General features: G+C 50.3%; 1 protein-coding gene across 1 annotated transcript in view; it reads left to right on the top strand.

Moving 5' to 3' along the window:
* Positions 1 to 20399, top strand: part of LOC139240999 (nck-associated protein 1-like) — a 394739-nt gene that overhangs the window by 84475 nt on the left and 289865 nt on the right. The window contains exon 7 of the mRNA XM_070869663.1: positions 7571 to 7708. Coding sequence (XP_070725764.1) covers positions 7571 to 7708 — 138 coding nt within the window. The remainder of the gene's footprint in view (positions 1 to 7570; positions 7709 to 20399) is intronic.

Raw genomic sequence — 20399 nt, 5'->3', positions numbered from 1 at the left:
ACCCCCCACACACACCACCCGAGAGACCCCCCACACACACACCACCCGAGAGACCCCCCCACACACACACCACCCGAGAGACCCCCCCCCACACACACCACCCGAGAGACCCCCCCCCCACACACACACCACCCGAGAGACCCCCCCCCACACACCACCCGAGAGACCCCCCCCCCACACACACACCACCCGAGAGACCCCCCCCACACACCACCCGAGAGACCCCCCCAAATACACACCACCCGAGAAACCCCCCCCAAACACACACACCACCCGAGAGACCCCCCCCCACACACACCACCCGAGAGACCCCCCCAACACACACCACCCGAAAGACCCCCCCAACACACACCAGCCTAGAGACCCCCCCAACACACACACCTCCTGAGAGACCCCCCCACACACACACCTCCCGAGAGACCCCCCAATGCACACCACCCGAGAGACCCCCCACACACACCACCCGAGAGACCCCCCCACACACACACCACCCGAGAGACCCCCCCACACACACACCACCCGAGAGACCCCCCCCCACACACACCACCCGAGAGACCCCCCCCCACACACACACCACCCGAGAGACCCCCCCCAAACACACACTACCCGAGAGACCCCCCTCACAACGCACACCACCCGAGAGACCCGCCCCACACACCACCCGAGAGACCCCCCAAATACACACCACCCGAGAAACCCCCCCCAAACACACACACCACCCGAGAGACCCCCCCCCACACACACCACCCGAGAGACCCCCCCAACACACACCACCCGAAAGACCCCCCCAACACACACCAGCCTAGAGACCCCCCCAACACACACACCTCCTGAGAGACCCCCCCACACACACACCTCCCGAGAGACCCCCCAATGCACACCACCCGAGAGACCCCCCACACACACCACCCGAGAGACCCCCCCACACACACACCACCCGAGAGACCCCCCCACACACACACCACCCGAGAGACCCCCCCCCACACACACCACCCGAGAGACCCCCCCCCCCACATACACACCACCCGAGAGACCCCCCCAAACACACACTACCCGAGAGACCCCCCTCACAACGCACACCACCCGAGAGACCCCCCCCACACACCACCCGAGAGACCCCCCCAAATACACACCACCCGAGAAACCCCCCCCAAACACACACACCACCCGAGAGACCCCCCCCCACACACACCACCCGAGAGACCCCCCCAACATACACCACCCGAAAGACCCCCCCAACACACACCAGCCTAGAGACCCCCCCCAACACACACCACCCGAGAAACTCCCCCCAAACACACACACCACCCGAGAGACCCCCCCCCACACACACATCACCCGAGAGACCTCCCCCCCAACACACACCAGCCCAGAGACCCCCCCCAATGCACACCAGCCCAGAGACCCCCCCCAACACACACCACCCGAGAGACCCCCCCCACAACACACACCACCCGAGAGACCCCCTCCCCACAGACACCACCCGAGAGACCCCCCCCACACACCACCCGAGAGACCCCCCCAAATACACACCACCCGAGAAACCCCCCCCAAACACACACACCACCCGAGAGACCCCCCCCCACACACACCACCCGAGAGACCCCCCCAACACACACCACCCGAAAGACCCCCCAACACACACCAGCCTAGAGACCCCCCCAAACACACACACCACCCGAGAGACCCCCCCCAAACACACACCACCCGAGAGACCCACCCCCCACACACCACCCGAGAGACCCACCCCCACACACACCACCCGAGAGACCCCCCCCAACACACACCACCTGAGAGACCCCCCCCAACACACACCACCCGAGAGACCCACCCCCACACACACCACCCGAGAGACCCCCCCCAACACACACCACCCGAGAGACCCACCCCCACACACACCACCCGAGAGACCCACCCCCACACACACCACCCGAGAGACCCCCCCCACACACACCACCCGAGAGACCCCCACCCCAACACACACCACCCGAGAGACCCCCTCAACACACACCACCTGAGACCCCTCCCATACACGCCACCTGAGACCCCGCGCGTACACACCACCCGAGAGACCCCCCACACACACACCACCCGAGACCCCCCCACACACACACCACCCGAGAGACCCCCACCCCAACACACACCACCCGAGAGACCCCCTCAACACACACCACCTGAGACCCCTCCCATACACGCCACCTGAGACCCCGCGCGTACACACCACCCGAGAGACCCCCCACACACACACCACCCGAGACCCCCCCACACACACACCACCCGAGAGACCCCCTCAACACACACCACCTGAGACCCCTCCCATACACGCCACCTGAGACCCCTCGCGTACACACCACCCGAGAGACCCCCCACACACACACCACCCGAGACCCCCCCACACACACACCACCCGAGAGACCCCCCCCCACACACCACCCAAGAGACCCCCCCACACACACCACCCGAGACCCCCCCCACACACACACCACCCGAGAGACCCCCCCCCACACACCACCCAAGACCCCCCCCAACACACACCACCCGAGACCCCCTCCCAACACACACCACCCGAGAGCCCCCCACACACACAACACTCGAGAGACCCCCCACCACACACACCACCCGAGAGCCCCCCCCCCACACACACCACCCGAGAGACCCCCCCCACACACACCACCCGAGACCCTTCCCACACACACACCACCCGAGAGACCCCCCACACACACCACCTGAGAGACCCCCCACACACACCACCCGAGACCCCCCCAACACACACCACCCGAGAGGCCCCCCACACACACCACCCGAGAGACCCCCCCCACACACACCACCCGAGACCCCCCCACACACACTACCCGAGACCCCCCCACACACACCACCCGAGACCCCCCCCCCACACACACCACCCGAGACCCCCCCCCAACACACACCACCCGAGACCTCCCCCAACACACACCACCCGAGAGACCCGCCCAACACTCCACCTGAGAGACCCCCCCCCCCCCCCCCCACACACACCACCCGACAACACCTCCCCCGCCACCCTCCCTACTTTGAGCGGGCACTTGAGAATAAAATTCAATTGAGTTAACCAGCGAAATTTTGAGCAAAATTTTCATAAGAACATAAGAAATAGGAGCAGGAGCAGGCCATACGGCCCCTCGAGCCTGCTCCGCCATTTAATACGATCATGGCTGATCCGATCATGGACTCAGCTCCACTTCCCCGCCCGCTCCCTTATCGCTCAAAAATCTGTCTATCTCTGTCTTAAATTTATTCAATGTCCCAGCTTCCACAGCTCTCTGAGGCAGCAAATCCCACAGATTTACAACCCTCAGAGAGAAGAAATTTCTCCTCATCTCAGTTTTAAATGGGCGGCCCCTTATTCTAAGATCATGCCCTCTAATTCTAGTCTCCCCCATCAGTGGAAACATCCTCTCTGCATCCACCTTGTCAAGCCCCCTCATAATCTTATACGTTTCGATATGATCACCTCTCATTCTTCTGAATTCCAATGATTAGAGGCCCAACCTACTCAACCTTTCCTCATAAGTCAACCCTCTCATCTCCGGAATCAACCGAGTGAACCTTCTCTGAACTGCCTCCAAAGCAAGTATATCCTTTTATAAATATGGAAACCAAAACTGCACGCAGTATTCCAGGTGTGGCCTCACCAATACCTTGTATAACTGTAGCAAGACTTCCACCTTACATAGTTGTAATAAGACTTCCCTGCTTTTATACTCCATCCCCTTTGCAATAAAGGCCAACATACCATTGGTCTTCTTGATCACTTGCTGTACCTTTTGTGTTTCATGCACAAGTACCCCCAGGTCCCGCTGTACTGGGGCACTTTGCAATCTTTCTCCATTTAAATAATAACTTGCTCTTTGATTTTTTTCTGCCAAACTGCATGACCTCGCACTTTTCAACATTAATCCCTATCTGCCAAATGTTTGCCCACTCACTTAGCCTGTCTGTGTCCTTTTGCAGGTTTTTTGTGTCCTCCTCACACATTGCTTTTCCTCCCATCTTTGTATCGTCAGCAAACTTGGCTCCGTTACACTCGGTCCCTTCTTCCAAGTCGTTAATATAGATTGTAAATAGTTGGGGTCCCAGCACTGATCCCTGCAGCACCCCACTAGTTACTGATTGCCAACCAGAGAATGAACCATTTATCCCGACTCTCACAACAACAACTTTATATCATGCTTTTAACGCAGTGAAACATCCCAAGGTATTTCATAGGAGTATTATGAGATAACAAATTAAAAAATTATAAAACATAATTTCACACCGAGCCACGTAAGGAGAAATTAGGGCAGATGACCAAAAGCTTGGTCATCAAAGTGGGTTTGAAGGACTGTCTTGAAGGAGGAAAAGAGGTAGAGAGGTGGAGAGGTTTAGGGAGGGAGTTCCAGAGCTTGGGGCCCAGGCAACAGAAGGCACTGCCACCAATGGTGGAGCGATTATAATCAGGGATGCTCAGGAGGGCAGAATTAAAGGGGCACAGACATCTTGGGGGGCGGAGGTTGGTTGAGGGGCTGGAGGAGATTACAGAGATAGGGAGGGGTGAGGCCATGGAGGGATTTGAGAACAAGGATGAGAATTTTAAAATCGAGGCGTTGCTTAACCGGAAGCCAATGTAGGTCAGTGAGCACAGGGGGTGATGGGTGAGAGGGACTTGGTGCGAGTTAGGACACGGGGCAGTCGAGTTTTGTATCACTTCTAGTTTACGTCGGGTAGAATGTGGGAGGCCAGCCAGGAGTGCGTTGGAATAGTCAAGTCTGGAGGTAACAAAGGCATGGATGAGGGCTTCAGCAGCGGATGAGCTGAGGCAGGGATGGAGTTACGGAGGTGGAAATAGACGGTCTTAGTTAAGCTGCGGATATGTGGTCGGAAGCTCATTTCAGGATCAAATATGACACCTAGGTTATGAACAGTCTGGTTCAGCCTCAGACAGGAGTTGGGGAGAGGGATGGAGTCAGTGGCTAGGGAACAGAGTTTGTGTTGGGAGCTGAAGGCAATGGCTTCGGTCTTCCCAATATTTATCTGGAAAAAATTTCTGCTCATCCTGAACTGGATGTCGGACAAGCAGTCTGTGGAGAGAAGTGGTGGTGAGGTAGAGCTGGGTGTCATCAGTGTACATGTGGAAACTAACACTGTGTTTTCGGATGATGTCGCCAAGGGGCAACATGTAGATGTGAAATAGGGGGCCAAGGATAGACCCTTGGGGGACACCAGAGGTAACGATGCGGGGCGGGAAGTGAAGCCGTTTCAGGTGATTCTCTGGCTACGATTTGCTAGATAAGAATGGAACCATCATTTTATACTCTATCCCCCTTGCAATAAAGGCCAACATCCCATTTGCCTTCCTGATTACTTGCTGTACCTGCATACTAACTTTTTGTGTTTCATGCACAAGGACCCCCAGGTCCCTCTGTACTGCAGCATGTTGCAATTTTTCTCCATTTAAATCATAATTTGCTTTTCTATTATTTCTGCCAAAGTGGATAACCTCACATTTTCCCACATTATACTCCATCTGCCAAATTTTTGCCCACTCACTTAGCCTGTCTATGTACCTTTGCAGATTTTTTGTGTCCTCCTCACAATTTGCTTTCCCGCCCATCTTTGTATCATCAGCAAACCTGGCTACGTTACACTCGGTCCCTTCATCCAAGTCATTAATATAGATTGTAAATAGTTGGGGTCCCAGCACCGATCCCTGCGGCACCCCACTAGTTACTGATTGCCAACCGAAAAATGACCCATTTATCTCGACTCTCTGTTTTCTGTTAGTTAGCCAATCCTCAATCCATGCTAATATATTACCCCCAACCCCGTGAACTTTTATCTTGTGCAGTAACCTTTTCTGTGGCACCTTGTCAAATGCCTTCTGGAAATCCAAATAGATCACATCCACTGGTTCCACCTTATCCACCCTGCTCGTTACATCCTCAAAGTACTCCAGCAAATTTGTCAAACATGACTTCCCCTTCATAAAACCATGCTGATTCTGCCTGATTGAATCATGCTTTTCCAAATGTCCTGCTACTGCTTCCTTAATAATGGACTCCAGCATTTTCCCAATGACAAATGTTAGGCTAACTGGTCTATAGTTTCCTGCTTTCTGTCTGCCTCCTTTCTTAAAAAGGGGCGTTACATTTGCGGTTTTCCAATCTGCTGGGACCGCCCCAGAATCCAGGGAATTTTGGTAGATTACAACCAATGCCGTCACAGTTTCGGTACAGTGGCAGGGGCGGAAACATGATTGGAGGGATTCAAACGTGGCGTTGGGAGGCAACAACACGTTAAAGGACTTTGGAGAGGAAAGGGAGGTTGGAGATGGGGCGGTAGTTTGCAAGGACGGAGGGGTCAAGGGTTGTTTTTTGAGGAGAAGGGTGATGACGGCAGTTTTGAAGGAGTACCTGAGGAGAGAGAACCGTTAACAATATCGGCTAACATGGGGGCCAGGAAGGGAAGCTGGGTGGTCAGCAGTTTGGTGGGAATAGGGTCGAGGGAGCAGGAAGTGGGTCTCATGGACAGGATGGGCTCGGAGAGGGTACGATGGGAGATCGGAGAGAAACTGGTGGAAGCTGAGAGTTCAGGGCTAGGTAGTTTGGCCCGGTGGTCTAGGGGAAGGAAGGGGAGTGGCAGAGGCGGCTGAACGGATGGTCTCAACATTAGAGACAAAGAGCTCCAGGAGCTCCTCACATTTATTGTCAGAGGTGAGGGTGGAGGGGGCAGGGGAGAGGGGTTTAAGGAGATGGTTTGGAATAAAGAAGAGAAGCCGTGGATGTCTCTGCATTCCAGGATGACTCTGGAATTGTGAACGCTTTTAGCTGAGGAGAGCAGGACCAGATAATGCTTTACGTGGTCCAGGAAGACCTGTAGATGAATGGCTAAACCAGTTGTCCTCCATAAACAGTCAAGTCCGCGTCCCTTGAACTTAAGGGAGTGAAGATGAGGGCTATACCGGGGGGAATGTCCAGGGTGAGAGAGAGCAATGGTTTTAATGGGGACTAGGGCCTCAAAGCTAGAAGTAATGGTGTGGTTTAGCAGAAACGTGGTGGTGAATGGAGGGCCAAGGGCTGGACAGTTGGTATTTTGAAAGTGCTGTTGTAAGTGAGTTGGGAAAGAGTTATTTCCAGGGGCGGACACAGAAAGGTTTGGGAGAGGGAAAGGAGGACGTGGTGTAGAGTGATACGAGGAAGTGATGAGATGGCCTTAGCTGCGATCGACTCGATGGGAGTAGAGAGGCCGTGTGAGATGGGGATGGCTGTGAATATGGGTTGGGAAGTTTACACTCACAGCAGTCTTGGAATGTATTTATAAAACAATTAGTTATTTCCTGATGTGTGCTGCATACAGTCTGTTTGTGGTACAAGCAATTCTCAGAGGCACAAGTAAAAAAAATCTGATTGGAGATTCTCGGTTTCGGGATATTTTCCCTCCCCAGCCTATGATTCTCTGTCGTTGCATCAAACATCTTGTTGAATAATGGCACCAGCAGTGAGAGAGATGCAGTTGAATCATTGACCATGTCTAATTGATGCTTTTTCTGTTGAAGCTCCTCACCGATGCGCTGGTCTCGCTGCAAGTCCTCTTCAAGAGGAGGAATCTCAATGCTGAACATTGGCGGAGTGCTCAGCTGCTCAGCGTCATCAGTGCCGCAAACACCATGCTCACACCCGCAGTCTCGGACACTGTAAGGACAACCATTTACTCATTTTGTCACATTCTGCACAATGTATTCTTTCCTTCTCTTGATCTCCTCAGAACATTACAATTTGTAGGAACAGGAAAAGCCCAAGCAAGCTTTCTAGTCGTTTATTGCAGAAATGATTCTGCCACACACTCACTGCATTTCATATGCAATTCCTCCAGAATCATGCCGAACTCTTGCCCGGGATAATATTACTCTGGGTCCTGATACTGTAACTCTGGGTCCTGATACTGTTACTCTGGGTCCTGTCACTGTTACTCTGGGTTCTGATATTGTTATTCTGGGTCCTGATACTGTATCTCTGGGTCCTGATACGGTAACTCTGGGTCCTGATAATATTACTCTAGATCCTGATAAAAATATTACCCTGGGTCCTGATAATATTACTCTGGGCCCTGATACTGTTACTCTGGGTCCTGACACTGTTACTCTGGGCCCTGACACTGTTACTCTGGGCCCTGACACTGTTACTCTGGGCCCTGACACTGTTACTCTGGGCCCTGACACGCTTACTCTGGGCCCTGACACGCTTACTCTGGCCCCTGACACGCTTACTCTGGCCCCTGACACGCTTACTCTGGCCCCTGATCAAAATATTACCCTGGGTCCTGATTCTGTTACTCTGGGCCCTGATAGTGTTACTCTGGGGCCTGATAGTGTTACTCTGGGGCCTGATACTAAAACTCTGGTGCCTGATAATATTACTCTAGATCCTGATAAAAATATTAACCTGGGTCCTGATTCTGTTAATCTGGGTCCTGATAATATTACTCTGGGTTCTGTTAATGTTACTCTGGGTCCTGATAATAAAACTCTGGGTCCTGATATTACTCTAGATCCTGATAAAAATATTTCTCTGGGTCCGAATACTGTTACTCTGCGACCTGATACTGTTACTCTGGGTCCTGATACTGTTACTCTGGGTCCTGTCACTGTTACTCTGCGTTCTGAGACTGTTACTCTTGGTCCTGATATTGTTATTCTGGGTCCTGATACTGTTACTCTGGGTCCTGATACTGCTACTCTGGGTCCTGATAATAAAACTCTGGGTCCTGATAATAAAACTCTAGATCCTGATAAAAATATTACCCTGTGTCCTGATAATATTACTCTGGGTCCTGATACTGTTACTCTGGGTCCTGATATTGTCACACTGGGTCCTGATAATATTTCTCTGGGTCCTAATACTGTTACTCTGGGTCTTGATACTGTTACTCTGGGTCCTGATACTGTTACTCTGGGTCCTGATACTGTTACTCTGGGTCCTGATATTGTCACTCTGGGTCCTGATATTGTCACTCTGGGTCCTGATATTGTTACTCTGGCTCCTGATACTGTAACTCTGGGTCCTGATCATAAAACTCTGGGTCCTGATAATATTACTCTGGGTTCTGATAATGTTACTCTGGGTTCTGATACTGTTACTCTGGGTCCTGATACTGTTACTCTGGGTCCTGATACTGTTACTCTGGGTCCTGATACTGTTACTCTGGGTCCTGATACTGTTACTCTGGGTCCTGATAAAAATATTACCCTGTGTCCTGATAATATTACTCTAGGTCCTGATAATCTTACTCTGGGTCCTGATAATCTTACTCTGGGTCCTGATATTGTCACTCTGGCTCCTGATAATGTTACTTTGGGTCCTGATACTGTTACTCTGGGCCCTGATACTGTTACTCTGGATCCTGATACTGTCACTCTGGGCCCTGATACTGTCACTCTGGGCCCTGATACTGTCACTCTGGGCCCTGATAATACTCTGGGTCCTGATAATAATGTTACCCTGGGTCCTGATAATATTACTCTGGGTCCTGATACTATTACTCTGGCTCGTGATAATAATACTCTGGGTCCTAATATTACTCTGCGACCAGATACTGTTACTCTGGGTCCTGATAATATTACTCTAGATCCTGATAAAAATGTTACCCTGGGTCCTGATAATATTACTCTGGGTCCTGATACTGTTACTCTGGGTCCTGATATTGTCACACTGGGTCCTGATAATATTTCTCTGGGTCCTAATACTGTTACTCTGGGTCCTGATACTGTTACTCTGGGTCCTGATACTGTTACTCTGGGTCCTGATACTGTTACTCTGGGTCCTGATATTGTCACTCTGGGTCCTGATATTGTCACTCTGGGTCCTAATACTGTTACTCTGGCTCCTGATACTGTAACTCTGGGTCCTGATCATAAAACTCTGGGTCCTGATAATATTACTCTGGGTCCTGATACTGTTACTCTGGGTCCTGATACTGTTACTCTGGGTCCTGATACTGTTACTCTGGGTCCTGATACTGTTACTCTGGGTCCTGATACTGTTACTCTCGATCCTGATAAAAATATTACCCTGTGTCCTGATAATATTACTCTGGGTCCTGATAATCTTACTCTGGGTCCTGATAATCTTACTCTGGGTCCTGATATTGTCACTCTGGCTCCTGATAATGTTACTCTGGGTCCTGATACTGTTACTCTGGGCCCTTATACTGTTACTCTGGGTCCTGATATTGTTATTCTGCGTCCTGATACTGTTACTCTGGGTCCCGATACTGTTACTCTGGGTCCCGATACTGTGACTCTGGGTCCTGATACTGTGACTCTGGGTCCTGGCACGGTTACTCTGGGCCCTGGCACGGTTACTCTGGGCCCTGGCACGGTTACTCTCGGCCCTGGCACGGTTACTCTGGGCCCTGGCACGGTTACTCTGGGCCCTGGCACTGTTACTCTGGACCCTGGCACTGTTACTCTGGGCCCTGGCACTGTTACTCTGGGCCCTGACACTGTTACTCTGGGCCCTGACACTGTTACTCTGGGCCCTGACACTGTTACTCTGGCTCGTGATAATAATACTCTGGGTCCTAATATTACTCTGCGACCAGATACTGTTACTCTGGGTCCTGATAATATTACTCTAGATCCTGATAAAAATGTTACCCTGGGTCCTGATAATATTACTCTGGGTCCTGATACTATTACTCTGGCTCGTGATAATAATACTCTGGGTCCTAATATTACTCTGCGACCAGATACTGTTACTCTGGGTCCTGATAATATTACTCTAGATCCTGATTCTGTTACTCTGGGTCCTGATATTACTCTGGGCCCTGAAACTGTTATTCTGGGTCCTGATACTGTTACTCTGGGTCCTGATACTGTTACTCTGGGCCCTGATACTGTTACTCTGGGTCCTGATAATATTACCCTGGGTCCTGATAATATTACTCTGTCTCTTGACACTGTTACTCTGGGCCCTGACACTGTTACTCTGGGCCCTGACACTGTTACTCTGGGCCCTGACACTGTTACTCTGGGCCCTGACACTGTTACTCTGGGCCCTGACACTGTTACTCTGGGCCCTGACACTGTTACTCTGGGCCCTGACACTGTTACTCTGGGCCCTGACACTGTTACTCTGGGCCCTGACACTGTTACTCTGGGCCCTGACACTGTTACTCTGGGCCCTGACACTGTTACTCTGCGTTCTGATATTGTTATTCTGGGTCCTGATACTGTATCTCTGGGTCCTGATACGGTAACTCTGGGTCCTGATAATATTACTCTAGATCCTGATAAAAATATTACCCTGGGTCCTGATAATATTACTCTGGGCCCTGATACTGTTACTCTGGGTCCTGACACTGTTACTCTGGGCCCTGACACGCTTACTCTGGGCCCTGACACGCTTACTCTGGGCCCTGACACGCTTACTCTGGGCCCTGACACGCTTACTCTGGGCCCTGACACACTTACTCTGGGCCCTGACACACTTACTCTGGGCCCTGACACGCTTACTCTGGGCCCTGACACGCTTACTCTGGGCCCTGACACGCTTACTCTGGGCCCTGACACGCTTACTCTGGCCCCTGATCAAAATATTACCCTGGGTCCTGATTCTGTTACTCTGGGCCCTGATAGTGTTACTCTGGGGCCTGATAGTGTTACTCTTGGTCCTGATACTAAAACTCTGGTGCCTGATAATATTACTCTAGATCCTGATAAAAATATTAACCTGGGTCCTGATTCTGTTAATCTGGGTCCTGATAATATTACTCTGGGTTCTGTTAATGTTACTCTGGGTCCTGATAATAAAACTCTGGGTCCTGATATTACTCTAGATCCTGATAAAAATATTTCTCTGGGTCCGAATACTGTTACTCTGCGACCTGATACTGTTACTCTGGGTCCTGATACTGTTACTCTGGGTCCTGTCACTGTTACTCTGCGTTCTGAGACTGTTACTCTTGGTCCTGATATTGTTATTCTGGGTCCTGATACTGTTACTCTGGGTCCTGATAATATTACTCTAGATCCTGATAAAAATATTACCCTGTGTCCTGATAATATTACTCTGGGTCCTGATACTGTTACTCTGGGTCCTGATACTGTCACTCTGGGTCCTGATAATATTTCTCTGGGTCCTAATACTGTTACTCTGGGTCCTGATACTGTTACTCTGGGTCCTGATACTGTCACTCTGGGTCCTGATACTGTCACTCTGGGTCCTAATACTGTTACTCTGGCTCCTGATACTGTTACTCTGGCTCCTGATCATAAAACTCTGGGTCCTGATAATATTACTCTGGATTCTGATAATGTTACTCTGGGTCCTGATACTGTTACTCTGGGTCCTGATACTGTTACTCTGGGTCCTGATACTGTTACTCTCGATCCTGATAAAAATATTACCCTGTGTCCTGATAATATTACTCTAGGTCCTGATAATCTTACTCTGGGTCCTGATAATCTTACTCTGGGTCCTGATATTGTCACTCTGGCTCCTGATAATGTTACTCTGGGTCCTGATACTGTTACTCTGGGCCCTTATACTGTTACTCTGGGCCCTTATACTGTTACTCTGGGCCCTTATACTGTTACTCTGGGCCCTTATACTGTTACTCGGGGCCCTTATACTGTTACTCTGGGCCCTTATACTGTTACTCTGGGTCCCGATACTGTTACTCTGGGTACTGATGCTGTGACTCTGGGTCCTGACGCTGTGACTCTGGGTCCTGACGCTGTGACTCTGGGTCCTGGCACGGTTACTCTGGGTCCTGGCACGGTTACTCTGGGCCCTGGCACGGTTACTCTGGGCCCTGGCACGGTTACTCTGGGCCCTGGCACGGTTACTCTGGGCCCTGGCACGGTTACTCTGGGCCCTGACACTGTTACTCTGGGCCCTGACACTGTTACTCTGGGCCCTGACACTGTCACTCTGGGCCCTGACACTGTCACTCTGGGCCCTGACACTGTCACTCTGGGCCCTGACACTGTCACTCTGGGCCCTGACACTGTCACTCTGGGCCCTGACACTGTCACTCTGGGCCCTGACACTGTCACTCTGGGCCCTGACACTGTCACTCTGGGCCCTGACACTGTCACTCTGGGCCCTGACACTGTCACTCTGGGCCCTGACACTGTCACTCTGGGCCCTGACACTGTCACTCTGGGCCCTGATACTGTCACTCTGGGTCCTGATAATAATACTCTGGGTCCTGATAATAATGTTACCCTGGGTCCTGATAATATTACTCTGGGTCCTGATACTATTACTCTGGCTCGTGATAATAATACTCTGGGTCCTAATATTACTCTGCGACCAGATACTGTTACTCTGGGTCCTGATAATATTACTCTAGATCCTGATAAAAATGTTACCCTGGGTCCTGATAATATTACTCTGGGTCCTGATACTGTTACTCTGGGTCCTGATACTGTTACTCTGGGTCCTGATACTGTTACTCTGGGTCCTGATACTGTTACTCTGGGTCCTGATATTGTCACTCTGGGTCCTGATAATATTTCTCTGGGTCCTAATACTGTTACTCTGGCTCCTGATACTGTAACTCTGGGTCCTGATAATATTACTCTGGGTTCTGATAATGTTACTCTGGGTCCTGATACTGTTACTCTGGGTCCTGATACTGTTACTCTGGGTCCTGATACTGTTACTCTCGATCCTGATAAAAATATTACCCTGTGTCCTGATAATATTACTCTAGGTCCTGATAATCTTACTCTGGGTCCTGATAATCTTACTCTGGGTCCTGATATTGTCACTCTGGCTCCTGAAAATGTTACTCTGGGTCCTGATACTGTTACTCTGGGCCCTTATACTGTTACTCTGGGTCCCGATACTGTGACTCTGGGTCCCGATACTGTGACTCTGGGTCCCGATACTGTGACTCTGGGTCCTGGCACGGTTACTCTGGGTCCTGGCACGGTTACTCTGGGCCCTGGCACGGTTACTCTGGGCCCTGGCACGGTTACTCTGGGCCCTGGCACGGTTACTCTGGGCCCTGGCACTGTTACTCTGGGCCCTGGCACTGTTACTCTGGGCCCTGGCACTGTTACTGTGGGCCCTGACACTGTTACTCTGGGCCCTGACACTGTTACTCTGGGCCCTGATACTATTACTCTGGCTCGTGATAATAATACTCTGGGTCCTAATATTACTCTGCGACCAGATACTGTTACTCTGGGTCCTGATAATATTACTCTAGATCCTGATAAAAATGTTACCCTGGGTCCTGATAATATTACTCTGGGTCCTGATACTATTACTCTGGCTCGTGATAATGATACTCTGGGTCCTAATATTACTCTGCGACCAGATACTGTTACTCTGGGTCCTGATAATATTACTCTCGATCCTGATAAAAATGTTACCCTGGGTCCTGATAATATTACTCTGGGTCCTGATTCTGTTACTCTGGGTCCTGATATTACTCTGGGCCCTGAAACTGTTATTCTGGGTCCTGATACTGTTACTCTGGGTCCTGATACTGTTACTCTGGGCCCTGATACTGTTACTCTGGGCCCTGATACTGTTACTCTGGGCCCTGATACTGTTACTCTGGGCCCTGATAATACTCTGGGTCCTAATATTGTTACTCTGCGACTAGATACTGTTACTCTGGGTCCTGATAATATTACCCTGGGTCCTGATAATATTACTCTGGGCCCTGACACTGTTACTCTGGGCCCTGACACTGTTACTCTGGGCCCTGACACTGTTACTCTGGGCCCTGGCACTGTTACTCTGGGCCCTGGCACTGTGACTCTGGGCCCTGGCACTGTGACTCTGGGCCCTGGCACTGTGACTCTGGGCCCTGGCACTGTGACTCTGGGCCCTGGCACTGTGACTCTGGGCCCTGGCACTCTGTGTCCTGATACTGTCACTCTGTGTCCTGATAATACTCTGGGTCCTGATTCTGTTACTCTGTGCCCTGGCACTGTTACTCTGTGCCCTGGCACTGTTACTCTGGGCCCTGACACTGTTACTCTGGGCCCTGACACTGTTACTCTGGGCCCTGACACTGTTACTCTAGATCCTGATAAAAATGTTACCCTGGGTCCTGATAATATTACTCTGGGTCCTGATTCTGTTACTCTGGGTCCTGATAATATTACTCTGGGCCCTGAAACTGTTATTCTGGGTCCTGATACTGTTACTCTGGGTCCTGATACTGTTACTCTGGGTCCTGACACTGTTACTCTGGGCCCTGATACTGTTACTCTGGGCCCTGATACTGTTACTCTGGGTCATAATAATACTCTGGGTCCTAATATTGTTACTCTGCGACTAGATACTGTTACTCTGGGTCCTGATACTGTTACTCTGCGACCTGATACTGTCACTCTTTGTCCTGATACTGTTACTCTGGGTCCTGACACTGTTACTCTGGGCCCTGACACTGTTACTCTGGGCCCTGACACTGTTACTCTGGGCCCTGACACTGTTACTCTGGGCCCTGACACTGTTACTCTGGGCCCTGACACTGTTACTCTAGATCCTGATAAAAATGTTACCCTGGGTCCTGATAATATTACTCTGGGTCCTGATTCTGTTACTCTGGGTCCTGATAATATTACTCTGGGCCCTGAAACTGTTATTCTGGGTCCTGATACTGTTACTCTGGGTCCTGATACTGTTACTCTGGGTCCTGACACTGTTACTCTGGGCCCTGATACTGTTACTCTGGGCCCTGATACTGTTACTCTGGGTCATAATAATACTCTGGGTCCTAATATTGTTACTCTGCGACTAGATACTGTTACTCTGGGTCCTGATACTGTTACTCTGCGACCTGATACTGTCACTCTTTGTCCTGATACTGTTACTCTGGGTCCTGACACTGTTACTCTGGGCCCTGACACTGTTACTCTGGGCCCTGACACTGTTACTCTGGGCCCTGACACTGTTACTCTGGGCCCTGACACTGTTACTCTGGGCCCTGACACTGTTACTCTGGGCCCTGATACTATTACTCTGGGTCATAATAATACTCTGGGTCCTAATATTGATACTCTGCGACTAGATACTGTTACTCTGGGTCCTGATACTGTTACTCTGCGACCTGATACTGTCACTCTTTGTCCTGATACTGTTACTCTGGGTCCTGATACTGTTACTCTGGGTCCTGATACTGTTATTCTGGGTCCTGACACTGTTACTCTGGGCCCTGATACTGTTACTCTGGGCCCTGATACTATTACTCTGGGTCATAATAATACTCTGGGTCCTAATATTGTTACTCTGCGACTAGATACTGTTACTCTGGGTCCTGATACTGTTACTCTGCGACCTGATACTGTCACTCTGTGTCCTGATATTGTAACTCTGGGTCCTGATAATAATACTCTGGGTCCTGATAATAATACTCTGAATCCTGATAAAAATGTTACCCTGGGTCCTGATAATATTACTCTGGGTCCTGATTCTGTTACTCTGGGTCCTGATTCTGTTACTCTGGGTCCTGATTCTGTTACTCTGGGTCCTGATACTGTGACTCTGGGCCATGATACTGTGACTCTGGGCCATGATACTGTGACTCTGGGTCCTGTTACTCTGCGACCTGATACTGTCACTCTGTGTCCTGATATTGTTATTGTGGGTCCTGATAATAATACTCTGGGTCCTGATTCTGTTACTCTGGGTCCTGGCACTGTTACTCTGGGCCCTGGCACTGTTACTCTGGGCCCTGGCACTGTTACTCTGGGCCCTGGCACTGTTACTCTGGGCCCTGGCACTGTTACTCTGGCTCGTGATAATAATACTCTGGGTCCTCATATTGTTACTCTGCGACCAGATACTGTTACTCTAGATCCTGATAAAAATGTTACCCTGGGTCCTGATAATATTACTCTGGGTCCTGATTCTGTTACTCTGGGTCCTGATAATATTACTCTGGGCCCTGAAACTGTTATTCTGGGTCCTGACACTGTTACTCTGGGTCATGACACTGTTACTCTGGGTCCTGACACTGTTACTCTGGGTCCTGACACTGTTACTCTGGGTCCTGACACTGTTACTCTGGGTCCTGACACTGTTACTCTGGGTCCTGACACTGTTACTCTGGGTCCTGACACTGTTACTCTGCGACCAGTTACTGTTACTCTGGGTCCTGATACTGTTACTCTGCGACCTGATACTGTCACTCTGCAACCTGATACTGTCACTCTGCGACCTGATACTGCCACTCTGCGACCTGATACTGCCACTCTGGGTCCTGATAATAATACTCTGGGTCCTGACAATAATACTCTGAATCCTGATAAAAATGTTTCCCTGGGTCCTGATATTACTCTGGGTCCTGATTCTGTTACTCTGGGTCCTGATACTATTACTCTGTGCCCTGATACTATTACGCTGGGTCCTGATAATAATACTCTGGGCCCTGATACTGTTACTCTGGGCCCTGATACTGTTACTCTGGGCCCTGATACTGTTACTCTGGATCCTGATACTGTCACTCTGGGCCCTGATACTGTCACTCTGGGTCCTGATAATAATACTCTGGGTCCTGATAAAAATGTTACCCTGGGTCCTGATAATATTACTCTGGCTCCTGATTCTGTTACTCTGGGTCCTGATACTATTACTCTGTGTCCTGATACTATTACGCTGGGTCCTGATAATAATACTCTGGGCCCTGATACTGTTACTCTGGGCCCTGATACTGTTACTCTGGGCCCTGATACTGTCACTCTGGGCCCTGATAAAAATACTCTGCGTACTAATACTTTTACTCTGCGACTTGATACTGTTACTCTGGGTCCTGATAATATAACCCTGGGTCCTGATAATATTACTCTGTCTCCTGATTCTGTTACTCTGGGTCCTGATACTTTTACTCTGGGCCCTGATACTGTTACTCTGGGCCCTGATCCTGTTACTTTGGGCCCTGATCCTGTTACCCTGGGCCCTGATCCTGTTACCCTGGGTCCTGATCCTGTTACCCTGGGTCCTGATCCTGTTACCCTGGGTCCTGATCCTGTTACCCTGGGCCGTGATACTGTTACTCTGGGCCGTGATACTGTTACTCTGGGCCGTGATCCTGTTACCCTGGGTCCTGTCACTGTTACTCTAGGTCCTGATCCTGTTACCCTGGGTCCTGATACTGTTACCCTGGGCCGTGATACTGTTACTCTGGGCCGTGATACTGTTACTCTGGGTCCTGACACCGTAACTCTGGGTCCTGAAAAAATATTACTCTGGGTCCTGATACTGTTACTATGGTTCCTGATAATATTACTCTGGGTCCTGATAATGTTACTCTGGGTCCTGAAAAAATATTACTCTGGGTCCTGAAAAAATATTACTCTGGGTCCTGATCCTGTTACTCTGGGCCCTGATCCTGTTACTCTGGGCCCTGATCCCGTTACTCTGGGCCCTGGCACTGTTACTCTGGGCCCTGGCACTGTTACTCTGGGCCCTGGCACTGTTACTCTGGGCCCTGGCACTGTTACTCTGGGCCCTGGCACTGTTACTCTGGGCCCTGGCACTGTTACTCTGGGTCCTGATACTGTTACTCTGGGTCCTGATAATAACACTCTGGGTCCTAATACTGTTACTCTGCGACCTGATACTGTGACTCTGGGTCCTGACAATATTACTCTGGGGGGCCTGATAATATTACTCTTGGTCCTGATTCTGTTACTCTGGGTTCTGAGACTGTTACTCTGGGTCCTGATATTGTTATTCTGGGTCCTGATACTGTTACTCTGGGTCCTGATACTGTTACTCTGGGTCCTGATAATATTACTCTGCGACCTGATACTGTGACTCTGGGTCCTGACAATATTACTCTGGGTCCTGATACTGTTACTCTGGGTCCTGATATTGTTATTCTGGGTCCTGATACTGTTACTCTGGGTCCTGATAATATTACTCTGGGTCCTGATAATATTACTCTGCGACCTGATACTGTGACTCTGGGTCCTGACAATATTACTCTGGGTCCTGATACTGTTACTCTGGGTCCTGATACTGTTACTCTGGGCCCTGATACTGTGACTCTGGGCCCTGATACTGTGACTCTGGGCCCTGATCCTGTCACTCTGGGTCCTGATACTATTACTCTGGGCACTCATACTTTTACCCTGGGTCCTGGTAATATTACTCTGGTTCCTGATAATATTTCCCTGGGTTCTAATACTGTTACTCTGCGACCTGATAAAAATATTACTCTGGGTCCTGATAATAATACTCTGGGTGCTGTCACTGTTACTCTGGGTTCTGAGACTGTTACTCTTCATCCTGATATTGTTATTCTGGGTCCTGATACTGTTACTCTGGGTCCTGATACTGTTACTCTGGGCCCTGATACTGTGACTCTGGGCCCTGATACTGTTACCCTGGGCCCTGACACTGTTACTCTGAGCCCTGACACTGTTACTCTGGGCCCTGACACTGTTACTCTGCGACCTGATACTGTTACTCTGGGTACTGATAATATTACTGTAGATCCTGATAAAAAATATTACCCTGGGTCCTGTTAATATTACTCTGGGTCCTGATTCTGTTACTCACGGTCCTGATAATGTTACTCTGGGTTCTGAGACTGTTACTCTTGGTCCTGACACTGTTACTCTGGGTCCTGACACTGTTACTCTGGGTCCTGATACTGTTACTCTGGGTCCTGATAATAACACTCTGGGTCCTGATAATAATACTCTGGGTCCTGAGACTGTTACTCTGTGTCCTGATATTGTTATGCTGGGTCCTGATACTGTTACTCTGGGTCCTGATACTGTAACTCTGGGTCCTGGCACTGTTACTCTGGGTCCTGAGACTGTTACTCTGGGTCCTGATATTGTTATGCTGGGTCCTGATACTGTTACTCTGGGTCATGATACTGTAACTCTCGGTCCTGATAATAACACTCTGGGTCCTAATACTGTTACTCTGCGACATGATACTCTGACTCTGGGTCATGATACTCTGACTCTGGGTCATGATACTCTGACTCTGGGTCATGATACTGTTACCTTGGGCCCTGATACTGTTACTCTGGGCCCTGATACTGTTACTCTGGGCCCTGATACTGTTACTCTGGGCCCTGATACTGTTACTCTGGGTCCTGAGACTGTTACTCTGGGTCCTGAGACTGTTACTCTGGGTCCTGATATTGTTACTCTGGGTCCTGATACGGTTACTCTGGGCCCTGATACGGTTACTCTGGGCCCTGATACGGTTACTCTGGGCCCTGATACTGTTACTCTGGGCCCTGATACTGTTACTCTGGGCCCTGATACTGTTACTCTAAGTCCAGCTATGCATCAATTTCTATGTTTGCTGAAGTGTATAATGTAAAAGATTAATATTGGAAAGCTTTGTGGCTGCGCTCAGAGATATGAATGTAGAATTGCATTCTGTTTCGCA

This window comes from Pristiophorus japonicus, chromosome X (assembly GCF_044704955.1).
Source record: "Pristiophorus japonicus isolate sPriJap1 chromosome X, sPriJap1.hap1, whole genome shotgun sequence".
NCBI classification, from domain to species: domain Eukaryota; kingdom Metazoa; phylum Chordata; class Chondrichthyes; family Pristiophoridae; genus Pristiophorus; species Pristiophorus japonicus.
This window is presented reverse-complemented; position numbering and strand designations above follow the sequence as displayed.